The sequence below is a fragment of the Diabrotica virgifera genome, chromosome 7, assembly GCF_917563875.1.
Source record: "Diabrotica virgifera virgifera chromosome 7, PGI_DIABVI_V3a".
NCBI lineage: Eukaryota > Metazoa > Arthropoda > Insecta > Coleoptera > Chrysomelidae > Diabrotica > Diabrotica virgifera.
In genome coordinates, this window is record NC_065449.1 from 150,150,499 (window position 1) to 150,167,609 (window position 17,111).

The following is a 17,111-nucleotide window of genomic DNA, read 5'->3' on the forward strand; positions in this document are numbered from 1 at the left end:
CATTTGAACATAAATAGAGTTTATTATGTCAAACTACTACAAGCCTACAGGGTGTGAATATTGCTACGAAATTAATAAGAAAACGTAATTATCTTTTAACCTACCCTGTATAATATTACAAAACCTTATATTTTAAGAAAGAAGACATCAAGGAGAATTCAAAAATGTAAAAATATACAGGGTGTCCCATTTAAAAATACGAAGTTACAATCAACTTCCGGTATAACCGGAAGTAGCAAAGAGACCAAAATATTTTCATTAAATAGTTCACACCTCAGAACCCCTTTATAACAATTTTCATGATTTTCTTACCTTTAGTTCTCGAGATATTTCTAATAGGACCTTTATCTGCCTCACCCTGTATAATTTGGACCACATATACTGCACATATAAAGGTCCAAATTTAGATATGAGGCCATCTCAGATTTTGCCTTTTACAAAAATGGCGGGAATTCAAAATGGCGACTATACATATGTGACTAATAGCGCGATAACTTTTGAACGAGACTTCAGATTTCAACCAAATTGTTTAGGTTCTTTTTTTGATGTATAAGATCGAGGTATTGAACCGGAAGAATTGTGTTACCAGAACTTGTGTTTTTCCTGGTTTTTATGTAAAAATATGCTGTTTTTTTTTCAATTCTTTCACCCTGTATGTATTAATTTTTCAAAAAGTTAATACCACCATTGAAAAGAGCGTAAAAATATCTTTTAGGAAATATTTTTAACTTTTTAGTTATATTAATTACCATTTAATAAATGCAAAACGTATCTTCACATGTACCTATATGCGGCAGATTCGTGCAAATATTATAAGAATTATTGTGCATTTAATGGTAGAAGCATATAATTCGGACCACATATACTAGACACATAAAGGTTCAAATTTAGATACGAGGCCATCTCAGTGTTTGTTCCTTTTACAAAAATGGCGGGCATTCAAGATGGCGACTATAAATATGTGACTAATAGCGATAACTTTTGAACGAGACGTCAGATTTCAACCAAATTTGGTATATAAGTTATTTTTTTGATAAATAATATCGAGGTCTTGAACCGAAAGAATCAGTTTACCAGAATTTGTGTTTTTACTGTTTTTAATGTTAAAAATATGTTTCTTTTTCAATTCTTTCACCCTGTATATATAAATTTTTCAAAAAGGTAATACCGTCATTGATAAGAGTGTAAATATATTTTTTAGGAAATATTTTGAACTTTTCAGTTGTGTTAATTACAGTTTAGTAAATGCATAACGTATGTTCACATGCACCTATTTATGGGCGTCAGATTCATTTTGAATGCCCGCCGTTTTTGTAAGACTAAATCTGAGATGGCCTCCAGTGGCGGTTCGTCAGAGGAGGAAGGGAGGCTTAGCTCCCCATAAATTTTACACACGCTACACTGTTTTGTTTATCTTGAATCGTGAAAAACAACAAGTACTCTCACTATTATACAATGTGTAAATTTAATATTATCACTAAATATCCATACACGGAGCATTAGCATTAGAACGCATGATTGCGTCTCAATTTTTTTTATTATTATTGTAGGCAGGACCCTGGGTTATCCCGAGATGCATGAACGGAGCCGAGATGCCTTCACACGCTGCCCGGAGATTTACCAACGGAGGCTAACTAGCTTCTCGGCTTCGTTGACGTTGCGTGCATCTCGGGACAACGAATTTTAGGGCCCTGACTAAAAATAATGAAAAGACGAAAAGTGCGAATTTTGTTATGAAATTTGGTATTTGGGGTTAGAATAATATTTGGAACAACTTGTTCAAATAACTTTTTCCGATATTTGTAACGCAAAGCAAAATATCGGTAATTTATCATGTTTTTGGATTCGCAGTAGGCCGCGTTTAGAATTAAAAAAATTCAGTTGAGTATCTTAAAAAATGTGAACCTTCAACCTGTATGGACTGCAAAACTTCAAATCTGTATTTATTCTGATATGCATATCGACTTACAAAGATGGAATTGTTAACAAATAAACGACACAAACTTTGGTATTAAACTTTTACAATTAGACTAATTATTTTATATAATTATTTATTTATTTATTTATTTATTCACGGGCAAGCCCTATTCAGATATAAATGTTACAGTGTTCTAAATTATATAACATAATTATACAATTATATAACATTAATGTTAACCAATTATATAACATAAATTATAACATAGCAAAATGGTTTGAGAGAAAATAATTCTATGAGTAGTACAGTTACAAAAAAGAAAAAGAAAAAAAAAAGAATAAGATAACATATAGGTCAGTACAATTACAAACAAAAGATATCACCTAAATCAATTCAGAAATGTTCCAAGGTATAACGGTTCTGAGTTATCTAATACATATATGTCATGTAACACCAACCACAATACAAAAGCTCTGACCGAAAATATTAAAAAGTTAAAAAGTTGGGGAAGAAATATGGTTTTTGAAGCGGGAAACTGATATATTAAAAATTTCGAGGTTATTTAATGAGTTAGCTAATCGAAGAGCTCTAGGAATAAATGTGTTGTAAGAATAATTGAACCTATGAAAAGAGACATAAAAGGTTTGCACCTGCCTAGTCGAACGACTGGGGACAAATATAGATATTTTGGAGAGAAGCTCGGGGCAGTTACACAGGCCGTTGATAATTTTAAATAAAATTATTAAGTCTCTTTGTTTTCTGCGTACCTCAAGAGGAGGTAAGTTCAGTATGCGCTCTAATACAGAATAGTCATAGTATACATGCATCTTAGTAGCAGTATATCTCAGAAAATTGTGTTGGACAGCTTTAAGTTTCAGTTTATTTATGAGTAAAATAATAGGGGGACCAAATTGTGGAACAGTAATCGAAATGAGATCTAACCAGGGAGAAATAAAGTGATTTAATAGCTGAGATGTTTGTAAAGTCTCTGGTGGTTCTTTTTATAAAGCCAAGCATCTTCATAGACTTCTGTATTGTACTGGAAATGTGTGATTTATAGCTAAGGGCGGAGTCAAGGATCACACCTAGATCCCTAGTTTCAGAGGCAGAATGTAAGGTCAGATAATTTATACTATATTCGAAGATGATTGGATGATGAGTTCGATGGAAACGAAGAATATGGCATTTGGATGCATTCAAACACATACCATTTTGCATACACCAGTTTGATAGGCGATCAATATCACCTTGTAGACTAAGTGAATCAGCCTCACATGTGATTATTTTAAAACATTTTAAATCATCAGCGAATAACAAAGTTTCACTTACTTGGAAACAGGGTATTAGATCATTGATAAATATATTAAGCAACAGAGGTCCCAAGTGTGATCCTTGTGGTACACCTGAGGTAACAGAGATGGTATGAGAATAGTGATGATTAACCCTGACAATTTGCGATCTTTGCGTAAGATAGCTCTTGAGCCACTTCAATATAAGGTCATCAACTCCATATAAATAAAGTTTATGAATCAAGAGCTCATGATTAACTTTGTCAAAAGCTTTGGAAAAGTCAGTATACACAGAGTCAACTTGTAAACCCCTCTCAAGAGCATCTGTCAAAAAATCAACATATGTTATGAGACCCAATTCTGCTGATTTTTTGGATGTAAATCCAAATTGTTGGGCCCCTATAATTGGCGAGAAGTCATAACTTAAATAATCGGAAATAATGCTCTCAAAAACTTTAGGAATAGCACTAAGAATACAAATGGGACGATAGTTACCTATATCCGATTTTCGACCTGATTTATATATTGGAGTGACGAGTTTTTCCAGTAGTCTGGAAATTCCCCTGTTAGTAGAGACTTATTAAATATATAAAAAAGTGGGCGCGATAGAATGAAGCTGAATGTTTTAAGGAAAGTAGGGGGAATTCCATCAGGACCAGGACCTTTGTTGGTATTGAGTTCAGACAGTTTTTCGTAGATTTTTGAAATTTCAATAGGCGCGTTCCAAGTGACATGAAAACCGTCCTTCGTACTGCCCTCGTCATGCGCATTATAAAAAATGCGTTCCAAGCGAACATGAACGATGATTGGTATCGTACACCGTGTTGTTCCAAGCGATCCATGTACCGCTTCGAAATCGGTAACTGAACGGCCCTTTTGATACATGCCTTCAAGCAGAAACTATTTGTACTGACTTGCGCAGTTAGGATTGTTTTCATTTTTACTGGTCACTGCTATGAGATCAGCTGATGATTCAATAATAGAATAATCCACAATTTACGCTATTAGTACCTGTGAATCTTGATTTCTGTTTAAATAATTATTAATTCTTTTTTTTCAAATTAATCTTATAAAAATGGATAATTTATTATTTTCTTTTTTCATAGAAGACAACGATTTAATGTCAGATATCGATTCTGGGGAAGGTTTTGAAGCTGAAGTGATGTTTAATGAACATGTTAAGTCCACTTTACATCAACAATAAATTGAACAAGAAATTGACAAAGTTATTTAAGGTCAAATTTGGCTTATACAAAACACAATTCTACATCCAATTTTGCCGTGAATAAAAAGAAAATTGACAAAATAAAACATATCCAATTGTTCTATTTCATCAAATTATTTCACTTTCTTTTACAAACCATACATTTTGTACTCGTCAAATTTGGTATTGAATAACTTTGTCAATTTCTTATTCAATTTATTGTTGATGTAAAGTGGACATTAGAAATATTAATTTCTAACATCTAGCAAACTACTACTATAGTGGTACAGTGGTACTCGCACTAAATGGCTCAGGCGCAACTCGAACTTGAAATGGTACGGTACACGAATTCGTTCCAAGAGGGTTATGTACCGGTAATCGGATCGAGATCGAAAGAAAACCGTTCAAGGGCGATTCTGCGCATTAAAACAGTCCAATCGATTTCGTGGCGGTTCAAGGGATCGTACAAATGTGTCGTCTTGGAACGAACCTAATGTGATAATTAGACACATTAACCAAAGGTGAAATCTGGGTTACATGCGGATGTAAGGATTGGTTAGTATAGACGGAAGAGAATTGTTTAGCAAAAAGATTAGTAATATCAGTCCCATTGAAGGCAGTACGATCTCCAAGAGTCATTGTATTAGGTATAGCGTTATTTTCCCTTTTACTACTTACAAACTTCCAAAAGGATTTAACGTTATTAACAATAGAATGTTCGGTACGTTGAATGTAATCAGCATAACACTGTCTTGATAAAAATTTACATCTAGTTCTTAAGTTACTAAATGCTGCATAACTTTCTGGACACCTTGTGCTCTTATATATCTTGTGCGCTGATTTCTTCTTGTGAAGCAACTTCTTCAGCTCAGAGGAGCACCAGCATGGATATTTCTTATCACAGATTTTTTTTAGCGGAACAAAACGATCAATGATGGAATAAAAAATGTCATAAAATACAGAAACCATGTCAGAGAGCTCTTTTCCCTGAAGTGCACCATCCCAATTAATTGCTTCAAGGGAAGAGCGAATTGCTGCATAGTCAGCATGAACAAAGTCATAATAATACTCTTCACCAGATGAATGATCATTTGTGATTTTGAGTGGCAAACTGCATTCAAGCGGAGGATGATGTGTGTCCACTGGAATTAAAATGTCGATAGCCTTCAATACATCAATACCCAATGGAGATAAAATGAGATCAAGCTTAACTCCTCTATCGTTGGTTATTTCGTTGGTCTGGAAGAGATTGAAAAAAGCACAGATATTGGATATAGTTTCAATAGAATCAGCTTCAGATTGTGTAGCTGTAGGCTGAGGAAAAGCAACGGAACAATAATCATCGACATCCCAAACTGCAGATAGAAGATTAAAATCACCCAATAGAAAAAGGTTTGCTCTATCATATTGCTCGCTTGTTCGCGATTGAACAACTGTTCAATCGAAGGATCAGACTGAATTTGATAAGAAGGAATTGAGTTCTCAACTGCAATTAATACTCCACCACCTCTACTGAAGACACTGGAGTCCTTAGAGCGGTCGGTTCTGTAGATATTGTAGTTGAGAAGCCCAAGTTCAGCATCCGTAATTTCAGGTGTGAGCCAGGTTTCAGTTAAGATAATGATATCATAGGAACAGTTCCTGACATTCAAGCTGAGGTCAGACAGTTTAGTTCTTAGTCCTCTAACATTTTGGTAATAAAGTAAAGGGCTGCCCGGTTTTAGTTTTTTTTACAGATTTTCGGTGTATTGTTGAAGTATTTAATAGTTAAATTCTGCTCACCAGCCTGTTGACGCACTCTAAGTTCGTTTTTCACTGACTCTCACTGACTTTCACTGAATTATATTATAATAGATTTAGCAAATCATTTGAACTTCCTTAATTTGGAACTACAGGGTAAAAATAAAGCAATTATCGATATGATGAGAGTGGTACCTACAATATTTTGTCAACAAATTGAAATTATTGATTAATTAAATGAACAGAAAGGATTTGAACAGCTTTCCGTCGCGTCGTTGAAAAAAAAAAGGATCACGTTGAATTATTTTTATTATGAGACGGAGCTGCAACCAGTTTATAGCGAGATTGAAAGACGCTTCGTTGATTTTTAAAAACTGACGATTTTGTACTTTCAAACTTTATTTATTTATTTATTTATTTTCAACGGGACACTGCCCAATAAGATTACAAGTTTATAAGTCCAATATACATAATACATGTGTCAATAATAATAAAACTACAATAAAATAGTAATAATAAAACAATAATACAATAAAAGAGATAGCTATCAAGCTGGGACTTCTCCAAACAGACCATCTCCCGTATTATCAATATGTCCCTGAGAGTATGCTTGAGGATGGCAACTACAAACTATACTGGGACCGCACTGTGCTCACAGACCAAACAGTGGCACATAATAGACCAGATCTCGTACTAGTTAATAAATTAACAAGACAAACAACATTAATTGATGTGGCGATACCTAACAACAATAATCTACATAGTAAATTTACTGAAAAGATCGCAAAGTACAGAGATCTAGAAATTCAAATACGAAGGCAATGGAGAATGCAAAGTACCCAGACGATACCGATTATTATGTCTACTACTGGAGTCATTCCGAAGACCCTCCTCGAAAGCATAAAAAAGCTTGGTCTGAATGAACATCTTTATAAGACCATGCAGAAAGCTGTACTACTCGCGACGGCCAGATGCGTACGAAAATTTCTGGGAGATACACCTGCATTCCAAGTCACCTATTAGGGCTCGATAACACGGAAAGAGTCCCACCAGAGCTCAATCCTTTTGATACCGTAGGTATCTGGGATGAGTCAATTTTCCCCTTAGAGGGAGTGTGAGCCGTATGGCTAAATCTGGACAATAAAATATAAATATCACAAACTTAATCACATAAATCAGATTCATATATCACAATAATGAATATCCAACAACTACTCAAACAAACAAACGTCTGAGGCCAGAGATGAATTCAGACTTCGGTGCAAAGAAATCTAGATCAGGTTGAGTGTTTGCCCATCTTAGTGCTCGAGATAAAAAGTTGTTATATGCATAGTTGGTTCTATGGATAGGAACATAGAATGTTTGATTTAATCGAGTTCTGCGGAGAGGTACATGGAGACCAACCTGCTCAAGTAGCTGAGGACACAAAACTGTTGAATTAATTATGCCATAGAGCATCCTTGCATCCTTAATTACTCGTCGGTCACGCAATGAGAGAATACCCAATTGGGTTTCAATTTGATAATAATTTAACTGATTTAACTCAAAAGGTATACCCAGTTTATATGCTATGTACCTTAAGAACTTGTGTTGGACTGTCTCGATTTTTGTTATGTAAATATTGTAAGATGGAGACCAAACACAAGAACAATACTCTAGATGAGGTCTAACTAAAGAACAATATAGTAATTTAATTGCATCAATATTCTGAAAGTCTCTAGTGCATCTTTTTATAAAACCAAGCATTTGTGAAGATTTGGAAATTTTTGATGTATAATGTGATTCAAATAAAAGTTTACAGTCTAAATTAATTCCCAAATCACGAATTTCAGTAACCCAGTCAACAGGAATATTCTGTATATTATAATTATATTCTATTATGTCTCTCGATCGTCCAAAAGAAATAGCATGACACTTGTACTTTCAAACTGTTGTTAAATCCTTGTATTTGTTTTTAAACTTGGCCTACACATACCTCCCAATGAAATCGGAGATTTCAATAGTACATAGTAAATAAACAATACAGAAAGACCTTGTATCTTTTACTTGATTTTAGATGTCTATTAAGCCAGATCATCCATTTCATAAGTCCATATTTGGAATAGTTTCATATTTTTTTGCTAATTTTTTGCTAATTTATTACCACAAAAACAAATTTTTTGCTCCACCCCTAACCGAGAAACAATGGTTGATGTAGCTTAATATTATGTCACATCATCGATAGCCATATCTCGCGAACCTAAAGAGCTAAAAAATCGTACGACGCGGCATATTTTTTTGCTAATTTATTGCTGTCGATCTGCATATGCAACATACCCCAAAACCACCCCTGCTTCCCTTACAGCTAAACAACACCCCCAAAAAACAACGAAAAATCTTGAAAAATGATTTTTGTGATATAGTTGACGGTTGATATTTAATTGCTAATTTTTTGCTGTCATTAGCCGTAACAAACAAATTTAAGACGGCAAAAATTTAGGATTTTTAATTATTTATTAAAAGTGCTCTTCAGATGTAAGGGTAGCAGGGGACGTTTTGGGGTATGTTGCCTATGCAGATCGACAGCAATAAATTCGCAAAACGATATGCAGCGTCGTACAATTTTCTAGCTCTTTTGGTTCGTAAGATATGGCTATCGATGATGTGACATAATATTAAGCTACATCAACCAGTGTTTCTCGGTTAGGGGTGGAGCAAAAAATTTGTTTTTTAAGGCTAATGACAGCAAAAAATTAGCAATTAAATATCAACCGTCAACTATATCGCAAAAATCATTTTTCGAGATTTTTCGTTGTTTTTTGGGGGTGTTGTTTAGCTGTAAGGGAAGCAGGGGTGGTTTTGGGGTATGTTGCATATGCAGATCGACAGCAATAAATTAGCAAAAAAATATGCCGCGTCGTACGATTTTCTAGCTCTTTAGGTTCGCGAGATATGGCTATCGATGATGTGACATAATATTAAGCTACATCAACCATTGTTTCTCGGTTAGGGGTGGAGCAAAAAATTTGTTTTTGTGGTAATAAATTAGCAAAAAATTAGCAAAAAAATATGAAACTATTCCAAATATGGACTTATGAAATGGATGATCTGGCTTAATAGACATTGATTTTAGTGAAAAAACAAATGATAAACAAGATGAATAGAATCACATGAAAGCTAGATATACCAAGAAATACTACACTGATTAATTTTTTCTATAAAGTATCGTGTAGCTGGAATTATGCAATATTATTTTGTCTTGGGAAATAACTGATCCTGCTTTCTTTATTTTGTATGAGCATTGATAATTTTTGCATACTATTTCTTCATGTCTAATCCATTTTCTTGTGAAGAGATGTAAAAAATTGCCACTGAAATATCCATTACTTTCAATATGGAGACTATTTCAGTCCAAAATGAAGTACTGAAATCGGATATACACCTTAAGTCCAGAACGACTGATACGAAATTTTGGTCTTTCACTTTCATATCGTCTGACAAATATCCGGCTTGGAGGTAAGTAGCTCTGCAGCTCAGCATTCCTTGGATCAACGTACTTGTGTGAGTCTGTATTTTTCCAAATGAACGTACAGTAGAACCTCGATTATCCGTCAGGGCACCGGACCAAGGGTATGACGGATAATCGAAAAGACGGTTAACAGAACATTAAAAAAAGTTAAAAATTGATAATACAACTCTCAAATTTTATTTGTTTGTTATGTTTGATAATACAATAAGAGGAATTTGTGTTCGTGTTAATATTGTGGAATTTGGTTTAAATATTCTGAAATCTTTGTTTGTTTTACTGATGCTTCACATTTTGCAAAGGCTGAATTTTTTAATCGGCGTAAAATCATGCAATCTACTTTATTGGATTTTTCTTGTCGAGAATACCACTCGATGAATGGTTGCATGTGTGATGCAGCTTCTCTAGCTTTTTAGACAAATCTTTGTCAGTTGCAAAAGCATCATCGACATCGCCACTGTCAAATTCCAAGTTTGTGTCAGCTTCTGAAGCAGTTTCGTCAGCCTCTGTTTTGCCATTTCAACTATTCCATCATCTGTCAGTATCGATATCCATTTGCGTCCTCATCACAAATTAACCATTCCTTTAAGTCATTTTTAGGCAACGAAAACAAAACAGTTGATTCAGCCATAACTTCATTTGTTACTGCATTGTACATTTCAGTGAATTTCGTTTGGCTTATCGCAATGCTAAAAAAATGAATTGATGACTCAAATTTTTTCTTATGTACTCAATACAACTTATGTACGGACCCTGACGGTTAACAGAGGTGACGGTTAATGGAGAGACGGATAATCGAGGTTCCACTGTAGTTAAATCAAAGTATGGTAATCAGCTAACCGACGAACATCTCTCTATTCTTGCGTTTGGCCATCGGTAATTACGTACCATCATATGAAAAACTTATGGACGGCATGCAGTGCTATGCCTCAACATTCAAATAGAATTAAGATGAAAAACATGACTTTAATTACAACTCTCTATAGTTACAACTTTTTATCAAATAGTACCAATAGTAGAAATGTGCGAAGTACCAAAAGTTTTTTATTTTCCAAATTGTTTATTTTTATTAGCAGTTGATCGCTGGACGCTTGCAGTTTATGTGGTAGATCCCAGGCAGTATAAGTTTAGCACCACTGCTGTATATTAAGAGGTTACAGTAGCGATCAACAGGTAGCAACAAACGCGTTCCAAGATTGCGGCTCTAATTTTGAATATTTTGTCGAGATATTTGGCACACATATTCGTAATATAATAAAGAATGGCGGTACAGAGACCAATTTCAGAAATATGTTAGTACGTGGAAATTACTCTATAGATAGATAGATAGATAGAATTTATTCGTCTAGAAATTTATACAATGTATACACATTACATAAATTTATCTGACTAGTCAAAGAACTATTATATGTTATACAAATGTAAACACATTAAAAATTTAGTACATTAAAATTTACATTAAGAAAAATACATTACAAGAAACACATTAAAAATTTAAAAATTCCTCAATACTGTAAAAGGCATGACTAACTAGAAACGTTTTTAGATTCCGTTCAAACGATTTAATAGTGCCAAGATGCATCTTATGTGTCACTGACATGTCACTGAACTTATTAAAACATTTAATCCCAATGTATGTAGGAGCATGCTGTGCAACTCCCAGGAGGGAAAAAGGCTGGTGTATGTTATCTTTTAGGCGTGTATTGTATGGATGTGTAGATCCACGTTCCTAAGGAATGTTTGCTCATGTTTTTTTATATACATTATTAGTTGTAAAATATATAGGCTTGGAAGAGTCAAGATGTTAGCTTTTATAAATAGTGGCTTACATGTTGTAGTTGGTGATACTTTAAACATAGTTCTTAGTATTTTTTTTTGAGATATAAAAGCTCTATTCATATATGGAGATGAGCCCCAAAATATTATATAAATATACAATAGTATTTTGTATTTTGACAACGAAACCTGATTTGGGCTTCAAAACGTTAATAAATTCATTTTTTAGTAAAATTGTGGCTTATTTCCCATAGAAAATACTTAATTATAAAAATGCCACAAGGAAATAGCTTCAGAAGTTGTATTGACCACATAAGCAAAAATTTTAATGTAAAAAAGTAAAAAAAAGTTAATTTGATTTGTGATGAGGACACAAACGGCTATCCATTGCTAACAGATAAAGAAATCGTTGAAATGGCAACAAAGGCGGACCAAACAGATTCAGAAGCTGACACAGACTTGGAATTTGACTGTAGTTATTAGCTTTGTTGATGAACCTATTGTAACAAAGATCTGTGTAAATAATCTAGAGAAGCTGCATCACATATGCAATAATTCATCGAGTGGTATTCTCAACGATGAAGCCAAAAAAGTAGATTGCATGATCTTATGTCGATTAAGAAATTCAGCTGTCACAAAATGTGAAGCAACAGTAAAACAAACAAAGATTTCAGAAAATTTTAAATTGATTCAAATGTATGAACACAAATCCCTCTTATATTGACAAACAAACCATACAAATGAAATTTGAGCGTTGTACTATGAATTTTTAATTTTTTTTAATGTTCTGTTAACCGTCTTTTCGATTATCTGTCATACCCTTGGTCTGGTGCCCTGACGGATAATCGAGGTTCTACTGTATTTCGAATTCTAATGCGAGTATATAAAGTTTTAGGAGGATTTTTTATTCTAAAAATATTATCAATAGTTTAACAAAATGGAAAAAGTAAATCAAACGAAAAATAAAGTGAAACCTTCTAAGAAAAAGTCCATTAAAAACCGAGCCAAAATTATGCGAAAATCGAAATTTGTTTCGGTTCACAACAAAAAATGATTTATTTATTATTGTTTTATTATTAGATATTTCATGCAAATACCTTTCTAAATACCTATCTTAACATAAAATTTTCACCCATTTTGGTTTATTTTTATAAATATCTATTTATTAATAATAAAATCGTTTTCTATTACTTCCATCTAGCGTGACTATGATATTGTCAAAATATTAATCTTAGATAATGTCAAAGATTACCATTATTATTATTATTTTACTTACTGTTGCCAAAGTTTATGATACTATCTCCCGACGTTAGTGAGTTCGAATCTCACCAGGGTCAGGAATTTTTTCATATATTATAAATTAATAAATGAAAATAGGGACAACATAAAGTTTAGGGCAACGGCCATGCAACAGCATGAATTTTGTGAACAGTGTTGCCATATCTGTTTATAATTTAGACATATGAATTTAGACCTTGTTTAAAATGTTTTTTTTTTATAATTTAGATGTTTATTTCATAGGTTAGTTAATTCATTTAAGTTAGTTTCTTTTTATTACTATTTAGTATTTTAGATATTTTATTAGTTAGAGTTTACAGTCTACGGTTTAAGTTAGTTTCTTTTTATTACTATTTAGTATTTTAGATATTTTATTAGTTACAGTTTAGAAATCTTCACATTGTTTAGTGTTTCTATTAACTATTGCCACTATTGATTTTTATATAATTTTAATGCTTTTAATATATTTTCTGATTTATATCTAATGTCCACTTTACATCAACAATAAATTGAACAAGAAATTGACAAAGTTATTCAAGGCCAAATTTAACGTGTACAAAATGTATGGTTTGTAAAAGAAAATAAAGGAATTTGATGAAATAGAACAATTGGATATGTTTTATTTTGTCAAATTTCTTTATTTTCTTTTTATTCACGGCAAAATTGGGTATTTTGTATAAGTCAAATTTGACCTTGAATAACTTTGTCAATTTCTTGTTCAATTTATTGTTGATGTAAAGTGCACTTTACATTTGTTTTCGATTTTTAAATTATATATTGTGTTCTATTCAATTTTGAATTTTAGATGTTACAGTAAGAAATATTTTACAACATGGCAACACTGTCAGTGATTTTAGATTACCTCAAATGTCAACTACAAATTGGTTATGTTTAGTTGCCCTAAACTTGATGTTGTCCGAAAATAGTTTCTGTCCTTGTGGGATCGGTACTCACCGGAGGGACCGCAGACGTTCAGATACAAATAGTGTCTCTTTGCAAAGACAATGACGTTGACTTTACAAAGTAACAAGACACTTACTCAACACACACACACACTACACATTACACCTGAGTTAGTGATAAGTTATACAATTACGTGGCTAAAGGTTCTAGTTCTAAACCAAGGCCAGAATCAGAGAAAAAAAAATCTCCCCACGTTATATTTATCGCTACTGTTTACTCTTAACCAAAAAACTTGGACAAATATCTGCCTTATTCACAATCCTAAATAGTGCCGATTTCTCTGAAATAACAGAATTTAGGGTTTTATTTACTTACTTTCATGTGTTTCTTTTTCTTGAAGGAGACGCACATTATCTTCATTGTATTCTATTTCTGTCTTTAAAGGATATTTCTTATAGTTTAAATCATCAAATTTAATATCTATTTCCGGTTCCTCCTTGATTTCAGTTTTAAAGGTATCCAAAAGAGCATCATCCAATTCATTATTATCTATTTCTATTTTACACATATCTTCCATAACTTCTTGGTTTACTTCCATTTGATTTGATTAGTATTAGAAATTATATAACACTTAAAAAGATGGCAAATTATTATTGCGTTATGTTTTCTTTTCTTCTTAATAATTCATACATTCACCACTCGTTTCATTTATTACTTTTTTTACTGCAAAGAATATAAGAATATTAAAGTTCTTTGTTTACTGTGTCTGGGTGTGCTGTGTGTTTACTGTTGTCTGTTGTCTCATTGTCTGTTGTACTTGTACCAAAGAATACTCCATCCACCAAGAAGCGAAAGCACCTGTCGGCTCCTTTGATATTCAGGGGGGAGAAATATCGGTCGGAGAATGGTAGGGATACTACTTCACACTACACTAAGAAAAGTAATGAGGAATTCGTTCAAAACCGTAGGAAATTTGAGTTACACTGAGAAACAAAGTATTAATTAAAACTATAGTGTTTTTAAGTTGATCTATTTAATATGAATTGTATTTTTTTCTGTAAAATTTAATCTAACCCATATATCAATTTTGTACTGATAAGTAAAAAGGTCTTAAATAAAAAATATCGATTTTGACTAAGTTTTGTATCAAGGCGCAAAATGTCGCCTGTCAAAACTTTCAATATGTTTTAAATGTATTTATTTTTTTTCGAATCCTCAGAAAACCAATAAATATTTTTGAAAAAATTTAATCAAAGATTACATTATTACTGATGGCCGAAAGTCCCTGAAAACTTCTGTTTTTATCAGTTACAGGGGTGAAAATAAAAGAGAAAATTTATTGTGATTTTTAATTGCAAATACAGTAGGAATAATGAAAGATTACTCTTGAATCAACATATAAAACACGCTGTATTTTCCTGTAACCGTGCCACAAAAAAAATTGGCCAGAGCAAGAACATGTAATAATTATATAAACTACTGTTCTTTTAATAATGGTACTGGTTCATTACTTTCTGGAACATAGAAAATATTTGTTTAATAAGATCGCTCATGGGTAATCTTTCTAATTTCCGAATGTATTTTATTCAAAAGGAACTTTTTATTTATTCTAAGGGACTTTTGGCCCTCGGTAATAACGTGATCTTTCATTTTGCGTTTAAATTTTTAAAAAATCCTTAGAGTTTTCTCATGATTCGAAAAAATAATACATTTAAAATTTTGACAGGCGACATTTTGCGTATTTCCCCTTAAAAAAGCGATTTTTAGTGCTTAGTTGAATTTATAATAGTTTCAAAATAAACATGAAAATTTCTATCGAGCATTATTTTTTATCGATTTATGTAACGTACTAAAAATTTTAACTAAGCATCCATCGCGTTATATCAGTTTTTTAGAGTACAAAACTTAGTCAAAATCGATATTTTTGACCAAGGCTTTTTTACTTTTCAGTACAGAATTATACTTTCGGAATTTCTATCAACTTTCTCCTAGTTTGATGACTTTTCTGTTTCCTTTTGAGGAATTTCTTTGAATGTGAATATCTATTGACCTCCAATACCACGATATTTTCACTGCACGAGAAAACTCCAAATTTCCCGTTTAACCTGCATTCGCTCTAATTGTTACCCCCTCATACATGTCTTGCACCACTCTCACATATTCAGCCTGCACTCCTTTCCTACTTATAGGGCAGTCAATGAGAGCAAGAACAGGTTATTACCTCCGAATTCTATCCTACTGCATGGATTTTAATGAAATTTTAGGAATAGCCTGAAAATATCTCCTTATTCAAAGTATACCCTATGCCGATGTGTTTTTGTCTTTCCCACCGGGGACGGTTCCCACCCCTTTTTGGGGGTGGAAAATTTTTTGGTTAAATAACTACGGAAGTTGCTAGAAAACCCAATTCTAAGCAAAAACTGATCTAGAATTTTTTTTCGAAAACTCAATACTTTTTGAGTTATTCGTGGTTGAAAATTGGCCATTTTCATTGAAATACAACACCTTTTTGAACGGTTTTTTGCGAATACCTTAAAAACAGTGCGTCTAACTAAAAAAATTATATAAAACATTTTTGTAGCTCGTAAAATAACAAAGAAATTCGTTCCTTCTTCAATCTTCTAGTTATAACACAAAAAGAGATATGGTAGGTAAAATGAGTTTGTTTTTTTGGTGCATGCTCAAAGCAGTGTATTCAACTTGAAATAACAGAGAAACGGTCGATTTTATGTATATAATGCTACCAACACCTTTTATTGTGCTTGAAAAGTTCTTTGAAATAAGCAATATTAAATGTCGATTACATTCAAACTAAGCGAGATATGCTGCAAAAAATTGAAGACTAACGAATTGTAAGAAAAAAATTGAGAAGTATATTTAACCCCTCACCCACAAGAATTTAATTGCATCGTTTTCCTTCTACAATACATTTTACTACAGTGTCATTTTTATGTTCAAAAAGTTGAGCGGGTTTAAAATGAATGGTTTTTGAAAAAAAAATAAGATCAAAGTATAGAGCGCATATTTAAATTTTCTTAAAAATCTTCTTTTTCTCCATATAACTTAAAAATGATAAGAGATACTTTTATAAACAAGAATGTGTGTGTACTTTGTACGCACGTAAGAAGTTATACTTCTACTACATATTATGTGATTTTTTAGACAATACCAAAAATTTAAAAAATAAAAGAATAAAACGCACACAAACACATTGAAAAATGCCACAAAGAAAAAATGATTTCTGAACGATAATAATTGTTGGCAAAAATTTTAAATACGCATTTTCTGAAAAAAAAAATTATACAGGGTGGTGAATTGGAAAACGGGCCATAGGAAACTCAATGTAAAATTCTAAACTGTTGAATTCCTGCTTCCCTAATTTCAAAAGAAATGAGAAATTATTTGTAGAGGATTGAAATCTTTATTGAAAACAATTGTTAAAATGTTCTACGAATTAAACACATTCCAAAATTTTGTAAAATATAATAAATTTTATCA

At 32.5% G+C, this 17,111-nt stretch overlaps 1 protein-coding gene across 6 annotated transcripts in view; it reads right to left on the reverse strand.

The window, feature by feature from the left end:
* Positions 1–15,473, reverse strand: part of LOC126888291 (gastrula zinc finger protein XlCGF57.1-like) — a 163,548-nt gene extending 148,075 nt beyond the window's left edge. For 2 of the 6 annotated variants that reach the window (XM_050656423.1, XM_050656427.1), the window contains exon 1: positions 13,989–15,468. In XM_050656423.1, the coding sequence (XP_050512380.1) occupies positions 13,989–14,211 (223 nt within the window). In that variant the 5' untranslated portion in view covers positions 14,212–15,468. Of the gene's footprint in view, positions 1–13,988 lie in introns of all 6 variants that reach the window. The other 4 variants (XM_050656425.1, XM_050656424.1, XM_050656428.1 and 1 more) reach the window with 4 other exon arrangements.
* Between the last annotated feature and the right edge of the window lie 1,638 nt (positions 15,474–17,111).